The sequence below is a fragment of the Sebastes umbrosus genome, chromosome 11 (assembly GCF_015220745.1).
Source record: "Sebastes umbrosus isolate fSebUmb1 chromosome 11, fSebUmb1.pri, whole genome shotgun sequence".
Classification (NCBI taxonomy): domain Eukaryota; kingdom Metazoa; phylum Chordata; class Actinopteri; order Perciformes; family Sebastidae; genus Sebastes; species Sebastes umbrosus.
The window spans coordinates 15,299,103-15,324,154 of NC_051279.1; the positions used below are offsets into that span (position 1 = coordinate 15,299,103).

General features: G+C 44.1%; 1 protein-coding gene across 1 annotated transcript; it reads right to left on the reverse strand.

Moving 5' to 3' along the window:
- Positions 1-6,905: 6,905 nt before the first annotated feature.
- LOC119497800 (potassium/sodium hyperpolarization-activated cyclic nucleotide-gated channel 2-like) lies at positions 6,906-24,418 on the reverse strand. The gene is made up of 9 exons (XM_037786217.1): positions 23,614-24,418; positions 15,693-15,899; positions 14,473-14,686; positions 14,014-14,175; positions 12,823-13,041; positions 12,217-12,363; positions 11,874-12,114; positions 10,993-11,157; positions 6,906-10,721 (listed from the first exon to the last, which is right to left on the reverse strand). Exons 1-9 carry the CDS (start codon positions 24,294-24,296, stop codon positions 8,245-8,247), a joined length of 4,515 nt encoding a protein of 1,504 aa, XP_037642145.1. The 5' UTR covers positions 24,297-24,418; the 3' UTR covers positions 6,906-8,244.
- Positions 24,419-25,052: the final 634 nt, after the last annotated feature.

Here is a 25,052-nt window from a genome sequence, read left to right on the forward strand (position 1 = left end):
ACTCTTCTGCAGTGTGTAGTGTGCGCGCATGAACGTGAGGTGGAGCGAGAACGCGCGCGTTGTGTGAGTGAAGGCAAGCAGGCAGAGGAGCAGTCTGAACAGCGTAGCCACAGGCGAGCGCATATGCAAGCACGCATGGGACACCGACCTGGTAGATTTATACGCTTAAAAAGTTACAAACAGTCCCTTTAATAATCTGAATCTGTAAAGTAACTAAAGTTGTCAGATAAATGTAGTGGAGTAAAAAAGTCTAATATTTCCCTCTGAGATGTAGTGGAGTAGAAGTAGAAAGTAGCAGAACATGGAAATACTCAAGTAAAGTAGAAATTCCTCAAAATTGTATTTAAGTACTTAGTTACATTCCACCACTGAGTACATTTTATACTGTTGTGTTTTTTAAAAGCATTATTTACTCTTCCTGTTGGAAAAAAATAATTGTTAATTATTTAACTGCAAGGTAGTAATGTGTTTTTGATACCTTCCCTTTTTTTTGCATTAAATCATACAGGGATGTTTGCTGAAATTGATTGGATGTGGCACAGCCCCACCAAGAAACATTTCTACCAGCCGCCACTGATATCTGCCTATTGCTTACCTGTCACATGCAAAAAGCATTTTCCAGCCGAAATAGACTTAGTGCCCCCCCTCCTCTCCCCCCGCCCCCCCATCCTCACCATGACTCAGCAATATTCCCCCTGGACTCAGGAGCCATCTGGAGGTGACCACAGATGGAGAGAGATGTGGTGGACTGAGGTCGAGAGATGATTAAACAGAACCTATTGTGATAAAATGAAACTCGTACAGAGGATGTGTCACATCCAGTGTGAGGAGTATTAAAGGGCAACACCATGCAGGGACTTTTTAAAATGACTTGTAGTGAACCACAGTTAAAAAAAAAAAAAAAACTCATCTGCTGAAGAGAAAAGTAGTTATGAACTGAACTTTTTTTTTTTCCAGTGAGAGACACACAAGTGCAGACACTAAACAGCAGCAAAAAACTTTGAACACTTTACTCTGCCTCCTGTTTGAAGTGGTTATGGTATGGGAATCACCACGCTTCTTCAAATCTCATCCTCGTCTACTGTAGCTCCAGGAGTGTGTGTGTTGGTGGGGTTTGAAGTGAGGGTGCAGGAAGTCTATATATAATGTTGTGGTGAGCTCTGACAGCCCACCTATATTACCACCCCCCTAACCTTAAATCTGTGCTTGCACTGCGGTTCTGCTACCAGACAAAGTAAAGACTACATGTGCACCACATGTTCCATAGATGCAACTGATTGCAGTTTGTTTTAAGGCAGTGGATCCCATCCGGGATCACAAATTGTGTTTATTTTATCTGACTTTTTCATTCTTTTATTGTGAAATTGTTGATACTCTCATCTCTCCGGGCCTTTAAAAACTATTCATATGAAACAAAAATGTTTGGTTGAACAAAACATGCAACCTGTGACAAGGGGTCATCATGACAGTGTATTGGCAAGAATCTGGCGATACGATACGTGTCATGATACAGGGGTTATGATTCAATATATTGCGATACTGTGATATATTGCAATTTCTAAAATCTAATTTCTAGGGCTGCCAAAGTTAACATGAAACGCGTTTAATTAAGCTGAAGTAGGCGAGAGTGGAACAAATATGATTAAAAGTTATTTTTATAAAACGATCACTATATCGTGACAGTAGTACATGAAACAGGTAACCTGAAAAAAATCATGTGTCCTCCGGCGCTCCTAACGGCATCTGCAAGATTTCACAGACTTGAGGTAAACAAGCAGTCAGAGCTGATCTGAGGTCCGCTCTCCAGCTGCCGTCTATGAGAGCCGGCTGTCAATCACTCACAAACTCCAACCAAACGGTCAAACTAGGCCGCGCTGATCAAATATGAATCAATATTATGTTACGTTAATGCCTATTTCTCACCTCAAATGTTCAGAATCATCTTGTAGTGTACGGTTTAGCTGTAAAACCAGAACGGTTGTGACGCCGCCGCCATTGTGAAATCTGGTGAAGGAACGCCAAATTCTGGTCACATGACCGGAGCACAGCCAATAGGAACGGTCTCTCAATAAAATGACCTGTGATTGGTCAAAGTCTTCCGTCACGGGCTAGATTCTCTAAAGCCTGAAAACAGAGCCAGGATGAGGTGCAGAAGTCTAGTTATCTCTCAGAACACTTGAATTACAATATGCTGGAAGGTTTTTATGACATTTTTGCACAATGATGCCAAAATATACTGCCTACTGCAGCTTTAATTTAATTCCGATTAATTTCATTAATGCATTAACACAATCAATCTTTCGGAGGTTGTAGCGGCATCAGTTTGAAAGTGTGAAGATACTGGTATCATATGAAACTAGAAAACCTAAAGAATCCATTGGTACCAACCATGTCTAGCTTGTCGCGTAGGAGGCGAAATAACACTCCAAACTTGCGCTAAATTTTGGCGAGGAAAAACTGTCAAGGCATTTTTAAAGGGGTCCCTTGACCTCTGACCTCAAGATATGTGAATGAAAACGGGTTAATGGGTACCCACAAGTCTCCCCTTTAAACACATGCCCACTTTATGATAATCACAGTTCACGGGCAAGTCATAGTCAAGTCAGCACACTGACACACTGACAGCTGTTGTTGCCTGTTGGGCTGCAGTTTGCCATGTTATGATTTGAGCATATTGTTTATGCTAAATGCAGTACCTGTGACGGTTTTTGGACAATATTTGTCGTTGTTTTGTGTTGTTAATTGATTTCCAGTAATAAATATATACATACATTTGCATGACGCAGCATATTTGCCCACTCCCATGTTGATAAGAGTATTAAATACTTGACAAATCTCCCTTTAAGGTACATTTCGAACAGATTAAAAAATGTGTGATTAATTTGCGATTAATCGCGATTGAATATTTTAATCGATTGACAGCCCTATTGATTTCAAGAAAACTGTTTGCAAAATCTGAGTAAAAATAATTTTAGTTTTTTACTGCGATCAGAACAATGGGATCTGCATTTGCATATATCACAATCCCTGTAACATCCAACATCATTTAATTTGCAAATTAAATAAAGTACTGACTGAGTTAATCTTTGCATGTAAACTAGGGCTGCCCCATCTTAGTCGATTAGTTGACTAATCGGTCATTTTGGTCTTAGTGGACTAAATTTCTTTAGTCGATTTTGCTATTGTGCTTTTTTCATGCCCCTAATTTCCTTTGTGATCAATAAAGTATCTATGACTTACTTCTAAGAAACGTATGAGCATATCTCTGGTAAACACAAGATTGAAAGTGGTGTTTTTGTGTGATTCTTTGTGGAGAAACTCATTTTCACAGATCTGTTGAAATTATATTAGTGTCAGTCAACTAAGAATTTCTGTGGTCGAGAACAGCCCTAATGTAAACTATTAATCAAAAATCAATACAGTGTTTTTGAGAATCAATACTGTATCACAAAACATAATAATGCGATAATCTATATTTTTATATCTTCTTACACCCCTAATGAATAGTCATTGTGCAGCTTTACGAGTTGGGAAAGCCTGTTTGAAAGTACTCGCAGAGAGACCCTCTAGTCTGTTTGTGGATGAATGAATTAAGGATTAAATCAATCCAGTGATTAAAGGTGCAGGACAAGTACACACAGGCTGTTGCTATGACCATGTAATGCAACACTGTAGTATGATGATGAGGAGGAATAAAATACTCATACGTGAGAGTTTATAGCCCCTGAAACTCCCCGACAGTGTAGTTTGTTCCCAACCCAGAGTAAAGACTTCTCTCTGAGTCTATTTCAGATGACAGGCAGCAATTACAGTCCGGTTTATCCCCCCACCTCTATTCACGGCTGGTAATCCAGGCTGGTCTGCTATCATTAACCTCTTCTCCTCACTCCACAGTGGCTTCTTCTTTGTTCTCATCAGTTAAACGTCCCTCCTGTTCTCTCATGTTACTGTAAAGACACTTAAGAAATATAAATGGTGCTATTGTGCAAGATGCTGCTTCTTCCTGATGTTTATTATTAAAGTGCCATCGCCATCTAGTGGTCACTGTGCAGCAGGCCTCAATCCCTAAAAGTGTCTGCTCAAGTGAGGCCTCCACTACTAAACTACTGCACTGTTGAAATGTAGAGACATTGGTAGAGCATCTCTTCTGTCCCTTCATTTAAAATGTCAGTATAATTCCCAACAGCGCAGGAAAAAAACGATAATATTTACAGCTACAAGGCAATCATCCTCTTACTGACACATTAATGCTGCTTTGTGAGACTCTGAAGGGGCTATTCAAACAGTGTGCAAATAATAAAGTGTAAATCCAACGAGTTAACGCCTCTTAACTCGCCCACACGGGCTGAAGGGCTGTTAAAAACTCCTTGGACATTAATGAGAGAGGGGAGGTAAAATAAATGTGTGTGAGGGAGTGAAAAGTTACAGGAAAGGAAGGGGAGGCAGCAGCGAGACTGTAATCTGCCCTCATGAAGGCAGATATTCATTCAGAGATTTAAGTGTGCCCACATTCACAAGCTTAACCTTGGACGTGAGTGTGTCTGCCCTCTACTGAGAGGTACAGGATTAGTGTTGGGGATCCGGGAGCAGCAGCAGCAGAGCTGGGACTCAGCGAACACTTCTTAACTATTCAAGCAGTTGCTCACCAATAAGGAAGTTATTTTACCACACAGCAGAGTTGAAGTTGAGTCCACAAACCTCTCGAGTCTTCCGAGATTACTAACGAGTCCAAATCATCTGAAGGTCGTGTCCAAGTCGAGTTGGATAGTCAAATCCATCCCAACTAAAATTGAATATGCAAATTAAAGGATCAGTTCAAACAGATTACAGAAACAACAGATCCTAACCAACAGTGGCCGCAGTGGAAAATAAACAATTAGTCAATACTATACTTAAAGAAGCAATTGGTAGGAATGAAGCAAATATGATTAAAAAGTTATTTTTATAAAATGGTCACTATATCCTGACAGTAGTGCATGCGACAGGTAATCCGAAAAAAATCATGTGCCTCTGATGTCCTCCGGTGCTCCTAATGGCATCTGCAAGATTTCACAGACCGGAGGAAAGCAACCAATCAGAGCCGAGCTGGAGCCTGCCGTCTCTGAGCAGCTGTCAATCACTCGCAAACTCTGATCAAACGGTCAAACTAGGCAGCGCTGATCAAATATGAATCAATATTCTGTTACTGTAATGCCTATTTCTTTCCTCAAATGTTTTCATCTTGTAGTGTACTGTTTAGCTGTAAAATGAGCCATGTTGAGATCAGTTCAGGAAATACCAATCACCGCCCACCAGCCGGAGCAAACTTCCTCATGTTACAGCTCAACAGTACACTATAAGATGTTTCTGAAAACATTTGAGGTGAGAAATAGGCATTACAGTAACAGAATATTGATTCATATTTGATCAGCGCTTGATCAGAGATGGCGAGTGATTTACAGCTGCGACCGTTGAATGAACAGCCAATAGGAACGCTCTCGCTATCTGAAATGAGGTTTAAGAAGAATTTTGAGGCACGTATTTTCATTTAGTGCTACTTTTTTACTTCTACTTCGCTAGAATTCAGAGGGAGATGTTGTACTTCTTTACTCCACTACATTTATTTGACAGCTATAGTTACTAGTTACTTTTAAGATTAAGATTTTACATGAAAAAACATATGATGAACTTGTGAAATCCGTGTATTTAAAAGCATTTTAAGCTAGAGTTTTCCAACATGTTTGGCATTACAATAACAAAGATTCAGATAGCAGTTCCACCAAACATTTGTCCACTAAACTTAAAAAGTGGTCAAAGCCCGAAAAGGTAAAATTATCCAGTCTTTCCCCAAAAATGCAAAGATTATTTGCATACAAATTTGTATAGCAGTAGTAGTTCCTGAATGATCTGAATACTTTGGTTTTATAAATAGTAAATTAACTTCTGCCTTTCTAGTTTTCCGACCGCTCTAAGCGCTTTACACTACATGTCAGCATTCACACAGAATGTCACACAGAATGTCAGCATTCACATACACATTCATACTCTGATTGCAGAGGCTGCCATACAATCTGTCCATCAGGATCTAATCTAATACTCATTCACACACCGATGGCACAGCCTTCGGGAGCAATTTCGGGTTCGGTATCTTGCCCAAGGACACTTCGACATGTGGACTGGAGGAGCCAGGGATTGAACCGCTCTATCTCCTTAGCCACAGGTTTTCAAGGTTTTGAGATATCCATCTATTACATTTCTGCCACTCCAATACAATGTAGGTAAATTGAATTCAGCTTCAGGTGCTCACAACCAGGGCTAAGCCTCCACTGATGACACTGAGGTCATATCCTCTGGTTTTGTTTTTTCTGTGAATTTGAGGGTTTTCACAGCCTGCATGGAATTAAAAAGTTATACATGTTGGATATTTCATATGCTGATTCCTGTATTTTTAGACTCTGGACAATCCACCTTGTTGTTTTCATTGGAACTACTTTTACCTGAAGAAATAGTCCTGATGAAAACTGTCGACAGTGTGTTTTGTAGATACCACTGGAGATAAGCTGGGAACACTTTTCTTTCCATAATTCTGGTGAATCAACCCCTTCATTTATTTTCCATTAACAGCTTGTTTAGTGGCTGTAATGGTTTCTTGGGGATGGTTAGTTATGGATGTCGGTTTTAAATCTCTAAAATGTTAATGACACAGTGAGGGCCTCTGAAATAAAACAGTTTTAAACTAAACCAATGTGTGCAAATGTCCAAAAGTTCCAAGTCATCAACATTCAAGTTTGAGTTGACTTAAAAGTCAATATTGTCAGTACTTTCATACATCCTGCCTGTGGTTAACAGCATTTTAAATATACACTTACACAGAAACACACATGCAAGCACACAAATGAGCTCATGCCTCAACACACTGAACAAGATGATATCTAAATCCGCTTTATTCTTACATCCAGATATACACCTTCATCATTACCATCATGGTTATCAAGAATACCATCACAATCGTAATCATCACCTTAAACACCACGCTCAAGATCATCATGACAGCATTATTAGCTATTTCTTTTTTCAGTTCAAAAGCTAAAGCTGTGATAAATAAAAAATAAAACATTTGGTCCTTTAATATATCGTCTAGGCAACATGGTATCAGGGGTTAAGACAAAAATGTCTTGTTGCTACACCCACACAAAACATCAAACATCACTGGAAATGGCGCTGAAACAGTCTCGTAGAGACACAGAAGGAAGAGCCATTTGAACACGAGGCTGGCGGTCGCACAGAGCAAAGTGTCGGGCAAACCGAGAGAAAGGGAGTGAGTCTGTGGGCGCCAAAGAAGCAGTTAGCGGCCGACCAGGGCTGTGAAATCAGATGAAAGGCGGCGAGACAAGAGAAGAGATGAAAGACAAAGAGGCTGAGGAGTGAGGAAGCTTAACACAGACCCACAGAGAGGCACGTATTTACAGTTCAGGGAGGAACTAAATGGAGCGAGCCACGGTGCACAGCAGAGCAGTATTGTCTCTCACACACACAAAAAAAACACAATTTACAGAAGTGAACATGTAGGTTTAAAAGTTTTGTCTTGTTCAAAAACTAAACACCACACACCTGGGACAACAAAACTACCAGTGGACTGATCCTAATTATTCAAATTCATATGAGCATCGACTTTACAGTGACTTTTAAACTCTATATTATTATTATTATTATTATTCAGATGAGAAAATATTACACTTTGGTGCAGAATGGGAGGCAAGAGGGAGTTGGAGCTGGAAACCAGGAAGTTTCTGACATCACAAGAGACTTTCTTCCCAACAGCAGAAAGATCATTATTGTCAAGCTCATTTCCTGTCACATTACGAGTCTCAAATGTTTCACATGTATTGCTGTTTCCAAGAAAATGGAGATTGTTTTTCTCAGCTATTGCTTCCATTCCCTTTTACCGTGCATACTTGTTTCCACTTCAGCTCCCCTGCTTGCTCCAACAATCACTAACACAGATATGTATGTATACATTTGGATGGTTTTTCAGACTCTACCATTGCCTCCACTCAACACACCCATAAAGTCTTTCTCCTTGATCGATGGCGTGGTTGAGAGTCACACGAACACCTGATGTTCTAAGACAATCACATCCTAGAGTGAATGCAAACAAGATGTATCTCCTCCTCATCATCATCATCATCATCACTGGATGACAATTCTGACACAACTCTGTATGTCCATGGCTCTGCTAATCGGCACACATCCTGTGAGAATTTCTTACATGTTGCCTTGCAGTTTGTGTCTTCGTTCCTCTGAGTCTTTTCTGGTGAGCTGAGGGTCTTTTTTCCCACCTTTAGGGGAGGTGGTGCTGGCAGTGGTGGCTGCGTGTGTTGTGGATGTGGTGGCAGATGCCTGAGAAGTCTGGCCAGGGGTAGAGAGTGTATTGAGTTTTGAGGAGTGGGCCGGGGCAGCTGTGGTGGTTGGCATTTGTTTTGGGGGGTGAACAGAGGCAGATTGTGTACTAGAGGAGATGGAAGAGGTGGTGGAAAGAGATGAGGGGTTGGTGGAGCTCGATTTTGGGCATAAAGTTGTCGAGGATGTCGCTGGGGTTGGTTTGGTGGAATGACCGGAGCCTGAAGTGGGGCTTGGGGTAACGACAGGAGGGATTTGCTTTACAGGATGAACTGAGAAAGTTATTTTGCGTGAAGAGCTAGTGCTAGCTGGTGTTGGGGAAGGAGATGCCGGGGTCTGTTTTGGGATCTGGCTCGAGGTGGGGCCTCTGGTTGAGCTGGAGACAGAAGGCTGGAGACACGGGGTTGGACTCTGGGATTTGCTTAGGGAGGGAACAGGTGTAACAGGGATCGGAGAAGGGGAAGGTGTAGGGATAAGGGTCTGGGTAAGAGTAAATGGCGTTTGGGCGGGGGTAGAAGTGCGGGTGCGGGTAGTCTGAGTGGGAGTCGGTGTCGGAGAAGTGACTGGGGTTTGAGCGGGACTGGGGCCAGACAACGGAGAGGCAGAAGGAGGTGTGTTGGATGCCTTGGCTCGGGGGCTCTGGGGACGTGGTGGGATAGAGGTGATCAAGGAGGAAGGCGGAGAAGAGGAGGTAAAAGATGACTTGTAAGGTTGAGGTATTGGAACAGGGGTAGAAACAGAAGGCGGAGGCGGTGTGGAGGAGGGAGAGGGAGAGGAAGAGCGGGGAGAGGAAGAGCGGGAAGAGGGTGGAGGGATTGGTTTGGGACGAGGAGTTGATGAGAGTGTCAGTGGCTTTGTTCTTGCTGAAGGAGGGATGGAGCAGGAAGGAGGAGAGGAGGAGCGAGAGGCCGTCATTGAGATTGGTTTAGGCCGAGGTGTCTGGGGGAGTATAGGTGTAGGAGACGAGGGGGTGGGTGCAGGTGAAGGGGTGGCAGAGGAGAGCGGGGTCTGCTTCGGAGGGGAGGAAGATGGCAAAGAAGCTGCAGGAGGCATGTGTGCAGCTGTGGGAGTGGGTACAGTGTGAGACGCAGATTGTGTGGGCAGATTGTGTGCTAACGCAGGCTGAATAGGTACTGCGACCTGTGCTTGTGTTTGTGCATTAAACGGTATATTTGTCACCATCTGTACTGGAACGTTAGAGGTCAGCATGCCCGCGCTGCATCCCCTGGCCAACTGCCCTGCCAGGAAAGGAGTCGCCAGCAAATTACCACCAGAGGCCTTCCTGTGGAGAGGCGGGTGAGGCTGCAATCCCGCCCAGGAGCGGTGAGGCAGAGTGGGCTGCGAGGCCGACAGCAGCCTGTTCTCCTGGGTGAGTCTGCCCAGCGCTGGCAGACCCTGAGGAGACCCGTGACGTAACAGAGCTTCTTTTGCTCCCTGCTGGCCTGTCAGAAAAGTGTTGCCATCGAACCGTGTGCCACAAGTAGCAAGGGGGTTGGTGGCAGGCACCTTGTGGAGGGGTGGAGTTTGTTTCCCTCCACCTGTCGGGGTTCCTAATGATCCAGCAATCATGGAGGGGTGATCAGCCTGGAGGCGAAGGCTGTAATGAAGAGCTCTTCCTTGTTGGACAGAAGTCGGGACAGAGGAGGCTGGTGTGGGTGGAGCAATAGGGGGCGATGTCAACCCACCAGGAGGGCCCATGGTCGAGGGAGAGGCAGGAAATCCTCTTGGGGACAAACCTCCCATCCCTCCCATCCCTCCCATCCCTCCCATTCCTCCCAATCCTCCCAATCCTCCCAATCCTCCCATCGTCGTCATCATCCCGATTAGAGAGCTCACAGAGGGGCGGAGGGGCTGTAACACGGGAGGACGAGGGGGAGACAGAGGGAAAGAGAGGGAGGGAGAGGGCGAGACAAGAGGGGAAGGCAGAAAGAAAGCCCCCCCAAGTGCATGCTGCTGCTGCAACTGCTGGAGCTGCTGCTGCTGCTGCTGCTGCTGGTGCATGAGGGCGATGGCTACATTACTGGTGGCGGCGGCGGTCTGCAGCGGGGCGTGGACCAGCGGCGCCCAGATGACCGGGCGTGGCCGAGGAGACACAGCGCCACTTCCTCCTATGACTCCGCTTCTTCCCGCAGCAGCGGCCGCAATGGCGTCCTGCATGGCCGGCATGCTGTCGTGTTTGACAATCTGCTGCACCAGCATGCTGTCACAGGAGCCCAGACTGCCTGCTGCCAGACCTCCTCCGGCTCCTGGACCCCCTCCACCCCGGCCTCCACCACGACCCATACTTCCCCCCAGAGAACCTCCATGGGATGACTTCCGCAGGAGCATGGAGTTCTTCCTGCCTGTAGACGAGAAAATTCATTATTAATTTTAACATCTGAGGTTTTAGTCTTGAGGTTTTTCTGTTCTTCACTGAGAACATTGCTCATCCTTTATTTTTTCAGTGAAGTGCTGAGGACAAGGCGCCTGAGAAATTTAGCAGAATTGGATGGATTATTGTAAGTATTGGGCAAAGTCGTTGCAGAATTAAAGAGCTGAATGGAAAATAGCAAGTCCCTACATAGATAAAATGACGAGAGAAATGAATGAGCCAATCAGACATCCACACTTTACCTATACGGTCCAATCGGTCAACAGCGACAGTTTCGAAGGCACGCCGCATCATCGGGTGTTCCTCCAGCACCTCGTTGAAGCTGTCCACACTCAGAGAGTACAGGCGACAATACGTATCAGCACGGACGCTGGCTGTCCTCCGTCCATGAGTCAACAAACAGATCTCTGAAAAGGGGAAGAGGCAGTCAGAAAAGCTGTACAATAAATTAAGTAGGGCTGTCAAAGTTAACGTGACAATAACGCGTTAACGCAAATTCATTTTAACGCCACTAATTTCCTTAATGCATTAACACAATATATCTTTCAGAGACTGTTGCAGGTTTTCAGTTTTGAAGCTAGAATGAAGATGGCATCATATGAAACTAGAAAACCTAAGGAACCATTGGTACCAACCATGTCTAGCTTGTCGCGAAGGAGGTTAAATAACGCTCCAAACTTGCACTAAATTTTGGCGATGAAAAACTGGCATGGCCATTTTCAAAGTGGTCCCTTGACCCTTTGACCTCAAGATATGTGAATGAAAATCGGTTCTATGGGTACCCACGAGTCTTCCCTTTACAGACATGCCCACTTTATGATAATCACATGCTGTTCGGGGCAAGTCATAGTCAAGTCAACACACTGACACACTGACAGCTGTTATTGCCTGTTGGGCTGCAGTTTGCCATGTTATGATTTGAGCATAAATATTATGCTAAATACATTTTGAACAGATAAAAAATGTGCAATTCATTTGCGATTAATCGTGATTAATCATTGACAATCCTGCAATTAATTGCGATTAAATATTTTCATCGATTGACAGCCCTAAAATTAAGCCTAAACAGTATATATCACCTTCATCTTCAAGCACCTTCTTACACAACTCTGCATGTAATCACCTCCAAAGTAAGAACCGTCGCTCAGCTTGGTTCCCATGTTGCCGCGAGTCAGCACACTGACTCGTCCATGCTGGATGAAGTACATCTTCCGTCCAACTGTGCCCTCGCGGATGATGAAGTCTGAAGGCTGAAACACTTCGAAGCGGAGCTTGGTCAGCACGGCGGTCACAAAGTTGGGATCAGCGTTGGCGAACAGTGGCATGTTAGCCACCAGGCTGCGGCAGTTGAAGCTGACTATCTCCTGGACAAAGAGGAAGAAGAGATAAAGAGAGAGGGGAAGGAGGAGATATTTGCCGGAGGACAGAGCATGGGTGGTCTGTACGTGTGGATGTTTGTGTTTTACCTCTTTAAGTGGCTCGCTGAGTTCTCCCAGGATGTTCTCCTCATCAAACATTTTCCCCTGGAAGCGGTGCTCGTAGTACTCGTGGATCTTTTGCCGTACGTCTGCAGGAAGCTTATGGAACGACATGTACTGCTCCACCTGCTTGTACTGCAATAACACGCAAACACAAACATGCACAGGTCAGGGATCTGCAAACAAACACATTCACTTTAAAAGAAAAGAGCATGAGAACATTGGGCCTCATTAAACAACCGTTCTGAACAATACATTTCTTCTTTAAACCCACTTAAGAAGTTTTCACAAACATTCTGACATTCACCAATGTTATATTATTTGGGATTTGTTCTTAGGCAAGAACATAATCTATGCACACTCCTTTGTTCACTCATTCACTACTCCATATACAGTATAATAGACACTGAATAATGAGCTGTAAATTAAGATTTTAGACACTTTTGTCACAACAACTTTAATTTTCGAGTCTATAAAATGTGATGCAATGCATTGTGGGTGGTGTGCATCGTAGACAGAAATTGATTGAATCAAGTTTAATGGCTAAACTATAAAAAGTATAGCAGCAACGGATGGATGAGCATCATGTTTCACCTTCTCCTGGTACTGCCGTCGCGAGGAGTCCAGTGACTGGATGAGAGCGGTGGCATGGCCGATGAACATGGCGTAGCAGGTGGCACCTACGATCATACTGAGCATGGTGAGCCACACATCAGTCATCCCTTCTGGAGCCTGGGCGCCGTAGCCGATACACAACATGTGGCTCATGGCTTTGAATAGAGCATAGGAGTACTGTATGCCCCATGTGTCATTCTGTGAGTGGGAGGCAGACAGAGAGGGTGACAGGAGGAGTAAAATGAAGTGTTAATTACCAAGTTGCTGTAATATTGAACTGTTCTTATTTTAGTCATGCCACAGGAGCTTTTTTTTCCTCTCAGCCACACCACTTCAGAAAATACAGCTGAGATCATAACATGTAACAGCAGAGCAATTTAACTGTCAAAACCCACTTAGCTTCACAACAGAGCGGCTGCAGAACGTATAAAACCACGAAGACAATAAAAAGGCAGCCATCCTGCATTATTAAAAAATGCCTAAAGAGCAGAGACCAGCCTCTCTGTGTGTGTGTGTGTGTGTGTGTGTGTTCCCTTCTGTTTTAAGTTGAGTCCAATTATACTAAGATGTTAATGGTCTAACGGATGAGGGGACTTTCTCTGGGGAAAATCCCAGCATCAGCCTGCTTAGCAACAGTCACCCAGGCAACCGCTGAGACGTGAGTCAGTTATTCATACAGCTGTGTATCTGAGTGCATTCATGGGCGTCTACGTCTGCACGCCTGCATGCACGAGGATGAAATCCCCAGCAGGTCCCCCTGGGCCTTCGACTTGCGTGTGTTCACACCCTCACCTGATCTCTGCTGAGGATTTTAATTGGAAAATCTTTTTTTATTTTCGTGCTGATGATGATAGTCAATCTTATTCCAACTGGACATGTCGCTGCATGAGCCAATTAACAGAGATAAGGAGCAAACAATGTCAAATCTGATAAACACCCTCACTCTGCACACACACAGATAACCAGAAACCAAGCCTTTCTGAATCTGTGATTTGCATTCATCTGAAATAAATATTGTGCACACTGTTCAAACAAGCTGAGATAGCGCTTTGTATGTTTCATTCAAGCCAAACTGAATGTCATGTCCTTTTTTTGTTCTCTGCACAATAAAAATCACTGATGCATAAAAAAAAATAAACGTCATTCACAGACGGCTGGTTAGAGACTCACCACCATCAGGTTCTTGGAAACCCAGCAGTCAGGAGGGAAGTCCTGCAGCATGGGGACCAGGAACTGGAGACAGCCGTCCCAGTGGCACAACAGCAGCATCATACCGATCAGGTTAACTATCCTCACCATGGCACTAGCAAGGTCATAGGTCATATGGAAGATCTGAGGAGGAGTAGAAGGAAAGAAGAGGAAGAAAATTAGGTAAATTAGAGGATGAAATGGGCAGGTGACGTTTACCTTATCACAAGGATGTTATTCCAAAATTGTTCAAAATGCATTTTAATGAGGCTTTTCCTCCAGCTCATCGGCACAATATTAAAAAAATTGGTTTGATTCTACCCGTAAAAAATTATATTTCGTAAGTAAAGGGCTTGTGATGAGTCATACCTTACATATTAAATGTGTTTAATACAAATATCTCTTCGACTTTGCTCTCTGTTTCCAGCCTCGGTTTCTCACCTCCTCCCACTGGTGGATGTAGCGGATGAGTCTGGACAAGCGGAGCAGTCGAAGCAGGCTCAGGATTTTGGTGAAGCGGACAATGCGCAGCGCCCTGGCGGTCCTGTAGACCTCGGTGTCGAGGCTGTCCACCATCAGGAAGATGTAGTCCACCGGGATGGACGACACAAAGTCCACGAGGAACCAGTTTTTCAGGTAGTTTTGGCGGATCGCTCTGAGTTGGAGTAGGATGGAAGACCGGTGACATTTGTGATTTGGCAGTCAAGCTTTGTGAAAGTGATTCCAACATTTGGCTGGCATGAAGCGACTCTCATCAATATTCAACAGTAGCACAACTGGAACGTGAACAAAGCTCTGCCACCGGCTGCACGTCACCTTTTCACATCTCACACAGACCCAGCAGATGGCCAGAGGAGCAAATTTAAAGGGGACACATCATGCTCATTTTCAGGTTCCTGCTTGTATTTTAGGGTTTCTACTAGTAAATGTTTACATGCTTTAATGTAAAAAAAAAATGTACTGTTTGTTTGAAGAAACTATAAACAAAAAAAAATAGTTTATCATGATATGTCTCCTTTAAATGAATGGCGACTGAGCTGCTGTATTGATATTCTCGACCATACACATAGAGAGGCGAAGTCCGTCCCCTTCCGGTGGACCCCAAGGGACCTGATTTTGGAAAAAAATTTTAACGGTGGTCAACGGCAAATGACAAATGTTATTTTGATCCCATTTGAATTGCGCCATGAATCACACATAGTTTGTCAATTTAAAACACAATTTTACAAGTCAAGAAAGTCGCAGGCTTGTTGTAGTTTCATCTAATTTTGTGTGAAACCGCTCAGTGAACTACATCTCTCGTCTCGCACAATATGCATCACCAACACTAGCTAGCAAGCTAACTTAGTCGGGAAGAGAAAGAACGATCAGACCTGTTGCTCATGCGAGTACATCCCAGTACGAAACACACAGGCATTGTAGCTTCAGCGAGAGAGACGTCACTTACACGACTTTTGGTAGTGTAGTCTTTCTAATTACGTATTTTCACAGTCTTATACTTCACGCAATTCAAACAGGATCAAAAAGTATTATTATAGTCTCTCGCCGTTGACTACCGTTCATATTTTTTCTGAAATAAGATCCCCATGGTGGTCCACCGGAAGGGGAGGACCACCATGAGACTTCGCCTCTCTATCCACATAATCAATGCTTCTGCTGACCTGGGGTCCAGCAGTATCTCAGTGTTGTCTTCCTTGATGATGCCGGTCCTGAAGTTGAGAACCAAGTCGACCATGAAGAGCGTGTCAGAGACCACGTTGAAGATGATCCACGAAGGCGTGTTCTCTTCTCTGAAGAAAGTGATGCCCACTGGCAGGATGATCAAGTTCCCCATCATCAACATCAACATCAACAGGTCCCAGTAGAATCTAGACGGAGAAAGACAGAGTTAGTCAACTCAACTGTTTATGTTTCTATGTTTATAAGGTTGCACTGGAAGTCTATGATATTTGTTTTCTTCTGGCTTTTTATTTTATTTAGTTTCTTGTGTTCACACTGTCAAATTGACAAAATGACAAGTCTCCCATGATGCAATGCACAAAGGAAATGAAGAGGAAAATCGAAAGCTGTTCACTGCTGGAAAATGTTCAATAAATTGCGGGTGGTGGTGAAACAGCTCCGGAAAGATATTGGAAACCGAAAAAGTATTAAATATATATAGAAAATACTGTATGTCTATTTGTGAAGTTCAATTGGCAGTGACATTCAAAAATCCATTATCACACATACGTATGCTGGTGCAAAATGGTCTTTGAAATCTACATTATCCAACGTGATGGACCAGAGCCCCCAGAATCTAACTGCTGGTCATCTCTCAACAAAAAATGGCAACCGTTTCCAGTTTCTCAGTTGTGAGCATGAGAGAGGGCTACGTCATCCAGTAATACCCTCCAGCATGAGATTGAGATAAATGAAGCCTCCCAAGGTTACTGATCATTGTCTCTCTTTGTTTCTCTCCGTCTGTCTCTCTGTAATAAGATAAATGATGTACTTTATTTTGGTAAAGCATTTGCAAAGGATGAAATTGTCCTGGGAGAAACATTCACATGTACCACTCCTGCAATGCAAAAAGTGTGAATGAGAACTCATCAGTGCTTGTATCCTGATTTATAAATCAAACAGCATTTAGTAATACATGATGGTAGTGCAACTTAAAGTTTTCAACCACAACTGACCAACCAGCTCTCTAAGAAGATGAGGAACAACTTCCCATGATCTTTTCAAATATGAGAATTTGCTACACTTCTTTGTTTCATATCAATTTATATGTCTATAAATTGAACATCTTTGAACAAGACAAAACAAGACAAGAAGACATCTTCTTGGGCTTAGGGAATTTTTTTTAGCCATTTTCTTCTATTGTTTGAAAATGTAAACAATTGATTGAGGTCTAGTTCTCATTAACAGATTCTAATTATACTATGCTCTTTTACCATTTTGAGATATAATTTCCTGTTGGTATAAAATAGTAAAGTATAGAGATCTTTTTGTATACTAACTGCAAAACATGACAGCAGACAATTATTGGGACACTTGGATACTTCCATCGTTAATGTTATTAGTAACACTTAACGCTACTTTTCTTTCCTACTGACCTGAAGTCCAAATGTGTGCTTTGAAAAAGGCCTGTTTTATTCAATATTAAGCTTTAGCAATAATGTAACCTGTACATTCATGCCAATAAAACATAGTTGATTGATTTTCAAACTGAAGACCATGCAGCTTACTCCCTTGTGATGAACATAAAGATTTAAAGGGGTACTCCTGTGATTCAGTATCATACTTAGATCAAGTTGAGAGAGACAGATCCGATAAAGAAAGGTCACATTTGAAGCAGCAGAAGCCAAGATATCCTGACATTTAGAGTGTAGTATGGGTCAAGCTCCAAAGACTCCAAAAAAATCAAATCCTAAAATGCATCTGGATGGATAGCATCTTTCATTAGGCCCTGTCTGCCCTCAATTTTCAAACTCCAGACATCCAGTTTGTACACAGACACAGCCGAGATAACCTTAACGGCATAATCAGTGTATTTTATAGGACTTTACAAAAGATTTCCAGAGCCACAGAGGACATTATACTTCTGTTTTTAGTTTCCTAGTCAGGCTGGTCTCATAAACTGTTAAAGTTTTTTACGAAAAGTAAAGCACTGTAACTTGTGTATATGTCACAAAATAAATGTGTGTGTAATTCACAGAATCGTGAACCAGGAAGTACAAAGAGCGACAAACGGCGCGTATAGGGAGAAGGTTGGGATGGATGGTTCACCCAGGATACCGGCGTTCATGTCCCATGTGAAACCAGAAGTTAGCATCGACTTATTTGTCACGTAACTTACGTACTTAAGTTACACCACTTCCGGAGTTATTGTAAGCCAAACAACGATCTTTTCCTAATCCGAACTATGTAGTTTTGTTGCCTAAACCTAACCAGGTTGTTTTCCTGTGAAGACGGAAGTTTATTTTGAAAAGACTCTTTTTAACAAGCGGAAATTGACACCTGTTGCTGGACATTCGGAGAAAAACGAACAGAAAGGAAGGAATAACTTTTACGTAAGATATTATACGAACCGCTGCATGAGAGCACGTTGTCCTAGTAGTGCCCCTTTAAAGGACAATTCGGATCGATTCGGCTGTGCTAACACCTTTTAGACTTGCCTTTCTCTTCCCCTTCCACCAGCACCATCGTTTCTTCCATTTAATCATGGTTTAACTCATTTCCTTATATATGTTCTTATGTAAAATCTGTCCTATAAATAGTCTCTCCGTTGTTACATTCCCCTGAGCCAGACAGTGTTATATATAACAACTTGGGGATCATCCAGGACACTAAGAAGTACAAATTCTTCCTCGTAGCTGTTTCCAAGTGCAAGACCGACTGATAAATGTGAATGTTTCTCTTAAGACAATTTCATCCTTTGCAAATGCTTTGGCAACATAAAGCTCATCCTTTATCTCTCAGACCAATAGAGCAGAGCGGAGCTGGACTGACTGGAGATGGAGAGACAGACAGAGAGGGACAAAGAGAGGCAATGATCAGTAACCTTGGGAGGCTTCATCAATCTGTATTTCATGCTGGAGGGTATTACTGAATGACGTAGTGGTCCTCTCATGAAAACGCTGCAAGTGATTAAAGTATGACAGAAGAGGCGATCCAATCATCTGGAGATGATGCCTGTCATCTTTCTGTCTTTTTCCTCTGAATCCTTAACCCATATCAATGACTTGCTTTCCACACACTCGCTCTCCTTCTGTAAGAAAGTACACTCGAGCTCTGTGGTCGATTGCTATTGAGCTCTAATTTAGTAACACAACCTCATGTGGTGTGACGCCGCCGCCAGACTGATGAAGATTAAGTATGAGTCATCACTCTGCTGTACATACACACACTTCTCACTGACTTTTGTCATTTATACTGACAGACGTATCACTTCATAATCACTGGCAATAAATACAGGGATTATTTACAGCAACACAGACGCAGCGCTTCTGTTTGACGGGGATGGAAATTTATTCTTCCTGACCTTGAGGATACGCTTTGTTAACTCTCATTATAGGGAATAACTCTATCAATCATATAAAATCAAACTGGTTGTTTATGTCTGTCAGTGCTATTTATATACAGTATAAGACAGTACTTTACAGTGGTACTTGATGTTCTGATTGAGGACACGACCTGACAGAGCGTCTTGAGAGGCAAAATATTCTTTGAAAAGATGCATGGAATTTGCTTTTACTATTTCATATTTTACTAAACAATTCTAGTCTATGAAGCAATTAGTCTATCAACAGAAAATTCATTGATAATAATGTTCATAATCAAATCCGAATACCCTCTGGTTTTTGGAAAAAAACAAGCAATTTGAATGTGTCAACTTGGACTTTGGACTTTTCAGATGAATGGTTAATGAAACCAGTTGTTTGTGGAAGCCTAACTAAGTACATTTACTTGAGGTACTTGTACAGTACTATTTGTATTTATGTTACTATAGATCTGCTCCGCTACACTTCAGAAGAAAATATTTTACTTTTTTACTCCACTACATTAATTTGGCCGCTTACTTTGCATATTCAGATTAATAGAAAATAAATCAACTACTGCAGTTTTAGAGGTTTTACACAAAAAAAAACATATAAAATACAAACTTATTGGCTTACATTGTTTGGGCCCCTTGCTTTTAAACTTTAACTTAAAACTTAAACTACTACTTTAAACTACTACTACTTAAATACCTGTTTGAAACCCAAGTAGGTAATGTTATCCATTATTTCACAAAAAAGTATAGATGTATACGAAGCTATTTTACTTGTAATGGAATATCTTTACATTGTTGTCACTTGTACTTAAAGGGACTGTTTGTAACTTCTTACACGTATAAATCAATCCGGGTCGGTGTCCCATGCGCGCTCGCGTGTGGGTACGCTGTTCAGACTCAGACTCCAACACAAACTACACGGAAGCAACAAAACCGCAAAGCTATATCTAGTGAAGCCCGTCTTGCAAAACAGTGTTGGCTGCGGTCGGAGGACGCGGGGGAGACCATAGCTTTGGTCTCCAGGGTCGGAGTCTCTGCTGTACTCTGCTCCTCTGCTCCTCTGCCTGCTTGCCTTCATTCACACACCGGGCTCGTTCTCGCTGACTTTCGTTGACGGCCACAGCTGTCGTTGTTACAACCAATTTCTCACAAACAGTCCCTTTAAAGGTGCAGTTTGTAGGATCTGGCGACATCTAGCGTCGAGGTTGCAGGTTGCAACCAACTGAAACTTCTCCTGTGGGCCGGGCGTGTAGGAGAACTACGGTGGCTGACGTGAAAACACAAATGGCCCTCTCTAGAGCCAGTGTTTGGTTTGTCTGTTCTGCGCTACTGTAGTAATAGGGCGACTGGCTCCGTGAAGAGGACTCTATACTGGTCTAACCTGAATGACATGCAGCAATAATGTTTTAGTTTGCTGAGTAACGTAATAGATGACATTGTACACGTCACTGCACATTAATCAGCCTCTGTGTGTGTAGATGTTACTGTTGTCACTGAGATGTGAGACCAAACAAATGAGAGCAACCAGACAGACATAAAGAAGACGTCAGATGCCAAAGACGTCAAAACTAACAATCGATGTGAAGGTTTGTCATGTTGGCTAAATACCTGACGAGGCGGCGGTCTGATGCAACATTGGCTCATGTATCGTGTGTGAGGAACTGTATGCACGCACACACGCACACACAGTCTCTCTCATGCACACAGATAGGAATTGCAAATGCAATCAGAGCCCTTCTCCATGGCCTCATCAGTATTCCATCTTGAACATGAACAGGTGCTGGAGGAGACCTGACCTGCATCTACCTGCTCAGCTGTTGTCAAACCAAACACTAATTCTACTGTAATTGAGGCCAAGTGTCTCCTGAGCGGCATCTGATTGGCTCCCCGCTCGCGGTTGGCCAGATGTCAGTTCTGAGCAGGTTTCCACCCATCATCCTGCCAGACGTACAGACAAAACAAGCACATAACAGCAACCGGCTATTACGCAATAAATCCCTGTTACTATGTGTGTAATGCCACCAACCCTGTCTCAACACGACTCATCGGTGGCGACAGACGAACCGTCTGTCTTTCTGTTTTCACCTCTCGCCTCGCTTTCCACGCTCTCGAGTCTCTAGTCCTCCTCTGCCTCTTGTTATGCATTCTTATAGGTGCAGCAGCACATCTTTTCTTAATGAGGTGAAGGGCGTGAGAGCTTATCAGCACACTCAATAATGACAGACCATACACACACAAGCATACATATTACTGCACACACACACACCCCCACACACACACAGGCTCTTGTGTTCAAGGTCACAAAACCGGGACAAAAACACAATAAAGGGGCTTTAGAGGTAATCTTTCCTTCCTCCTCGCTCGCTCCGGGCCTCACAAAGTTCCTCTTCAGACGTCGCTCCCGACTACAGGTACTTAGCTGAAAAGTTAGATGACTGAATTATGTATAATGCATACTCAACTTGCATAATTTAGGAAGTCATAAATAATGGATCGGAATTCAATTGTGATTCTCCGACGGGTTAATTAGGACTATTAACATCTTTTAGATATCTGCATGAATATAAATAAGTGCAGGAGGGGCATTCATCCATCCATCCACACCCCTTCATCTATCCATCCTTCCCTCCGTTCCTCATTGACCTCATTTACCGTATCTCCCGTGAGCAGACTCATAAGCAGCACTTGTGAGTGATCATCAAATTGACAGACAATAAAAAATGACTCTGGCTGTGTGTGTGTGGCTGATGAGACAAAAGTGGGCCAGGAGCCTTGGGGATCAAGTCGTCCATTGTTGCTGCAGCCTGTCTGGAGATTATGAATGCTGTCTCTCCCTCTGCTGTCCACCTGCACATTTTGTACTTATGCAAAAATCTCTAACAGCCAATAATGACCAGCATTTCCGTCAATGCTTGACATGTCAGTCTGTGAATAATATGACTATTAAAGCAGCAGTGGGTAGAAATGGAGCAAATATGATTACAAAATTGTATTTTTATAAAACGGTCACTACGTCCTGACACTAATGTATGAGACAGGTAATCTGAAAAAAATCATGGGCCTCTGGTGTCCTCCGTTGCTCCTAATGGCATCTGCAAGATTACAGACTGGAAGAAAATGACCAATCAGAGCAGAGCTGGATAACGGTTAAACTAAGAGTGAAAAATTAGAAAGTTTGTGACCTGGCAGCCATGTTGAGATCAGTTGAGGAAATACCAAGCACCGCCCACCAGCCGGAGCAAACTTTCTCATTGTACAGCTAAACAGTACACCAAAAGATGTTTCTGAAAACATTTGAGGGGAGAAACAGGCATTACAGTAACAGAATATTGATTCATATTTGATCAGCGCTGCATAGTTTTGACCGTTTGCGAGTGATTGACAGCTGCCTCCGTTGAATGAACAGCCTATAGGAACGCTCTCTCTGTGAAATGACCTGTGATTGGCCAAAGTCTCCCGTCACAGGCTAAATTTTTAAAGTCTGAAAACAGAGCCATGAGGAGGTGCAGAAGTCTAGTTATCTCTCAGAACACTTGGATTACAATATGCTGAAAGGTTATTATGATATTTTGCCCAATGATGCCAAAAATATTCTGCCTACTGCAGCTTTAAGGCTGGAAGACATTCACGAAATTCCTCTCCCATCCTCACCTCCACTGAAAGAATCATTTACTACAAGAAATTATCACCAGCTTCATCTTTCACTCAAGGAAACCAAAAATGAACAGCCTCAATACTCATTTTCACCTCAGGAGTTATTGATTGTGGTGCTAAGTGTTCCTTGCATGGAGCCACCAGTAGGGCGTGCTGTGCTGGGTTCATCCACTGTTCAAAACAAACTTCACATTTCACCTAATTGACATGATGGAAGGCATCCCTCGCTGCTCCCTGATCAGTCAAACACCTCTAGGCTAAATTTGTCCTACTAATTTGCATAATCTCACCTTTATCTCCCTCTTAACTGTGAGACTATTTCTACTGGAAACAATAGGCTACAATCAGTCTCTTTATTCTCTCGCTAGTCTACACTAGGCACACTACCCTTTCCACAAACACCTCTCACTGCCTTCATCGTGCCTCCAAGGACTTAAATCCACTACCCTTTATTCATTCTCCTTTTTAACCTTTCATACAGCCTCTGCTTCTCTACTCTCTACGTTTCCTCTCCCATTGCATCTTTTTCCCCTCCTCTAACCCTCACATCACTTCCTTTACACTTCTTTTGTGTCCCTAGTAATATACAATTAGCCTCCTGCAAAGTCTCTCTCCTCCCAGTTGTCCTCCTCCCCATTTCACCCTGTTAACAACTGAAGAGGATGCTGATGAATGTATAGGTTTCCTGTTCCTCCCTTATCTTAAGTGTCTATCATTAAGCTTCAAGTGTGCTCCATAAAGTGAGCACCATTTCAACTTGCTTTGATCCATATTTCAACCAAAATAACTTCTTTTATGTGCTACAAGTGGCACTCATTTTACAAAACAACTTCAGTGTAGCTGTGGAGGCCTTGAGTGCATGTGCGTGTGTGTGTGTGTGTGTGTGTGCATACCTGAAGTCACTGTATGGGTGTATGATCCACGACCCTGCAGATTTCAGTCTCTGCTGCTCCAGTGCCACAGCCTTGTGGGATCCAAACATGCGCAGGCTGAATTTGTTGACCCCTGGATACAGCATGGCTCCAAACTGTCTCTGGATGAAGGTGCTCTGGTTGGAGGCGCTGTAGTCCTCCCCGTCCAGCCCCATCATGCCGAACCCACCTAGTCCGCACTGAGCCATCAGCTCAGGGCTCCCTGCCCTGGTGTTACACGTCGTGGTGGTGGTGGTCTCCGGGCCGGTGGTCACCTGCACCATCACTCCGGTCCCGGTGGAGGAGGAGGTGGAGGGCAGGGCGGCGCGGGTCGAGGCAAAGCCCACTGATCGCGGAGGAGGGGGCGGCAGGGGGACCGGGGTGGTCGGGGTGCCCGCAGCCGTGCGGAAAGGAAGACCGTCCCTGGTGGTGGTGGAGGAGCTCATGATGGAGAGGCGGCGGCCGCGTCCTCCTGAGGAGGTGCTGTCACCCCCAAAGGAGACCCTCTCCCCTTCCAGAGAGGCCTGGGACAGCCTGTAACCCGGAGAGGGCAGGCTGCTCTTACTGCGCCGCTTAGAGTCTCCGTTACGTCTGGGCAGGCTGTCACACCCGGACCCCGAGGTGCTACCGGGGGTACCCACACCTCCAGCCACCCCATCCATCATCACAACCCAGGGAGGAGGAGGAGGAAGAGGAGGAGGGAGAGGAGGGAGGAGGAGGAGGGGGAGGAAGAGGAGGAAGAGGGAGGAGGAAGGAGGAAGAGGAGGGAGAGGAGGAGGAGGGAAAGGAGGAAGAGGAGGAAGAGGAGGAGAGGGAGGAGGAGGAGGAGGAAGAGGAGGAGAGGGAGGAGGAGGCAGGAGGAGGAGGGAGTTGGAAGAGGAGGAGGAGGAGGAGGAGGAGGAGGGAGAGGAGGAGGAGGAAGAGGAGGAGGAAGAGGAGGAGGAAAAGGAGGATGAGGAGGAGGAGGAGGAGGGAGAGGAGGAGGGAGAGGAGGAGGAGGAGGGAGGAGGAGGAGGGAGGAGGGAGAGTAGGAGGAGGAGGAAAAGGAGGGATGAGGAGGAGGAGGAAGAGGAGGAAGAGGAGGAGGAGGAGGAGGAGGGAGAGTAGGAGGAGGAGGAAAAGGAGGGAGGAGGAGGAGGAAGAGGAGGAGGAGGAGGAGGAGGAGGGAGAGAAGGAGGAAGAGGAGGAGGAGGAAGAGGAGGAGGAGGAAGGAGAGGGAGGAGGAGGAGGAGGAAGAGGAGGAGGAGGAGGAGGAGGAGGAAGAGGGAGGAGGAGAGGGAGGAGGAGGAGGAGGGAGAGGAGGAGGAAGAGGAGGAAGACGAAGAGGAGGAAGAGGAAGAGGAAGAGGAGGAGGGAGGAGGAGGAGGAGGAGGAGGGAGGAGGAAGAGAAGGATATAACCTGTAACCCTCAGGAAAAACTA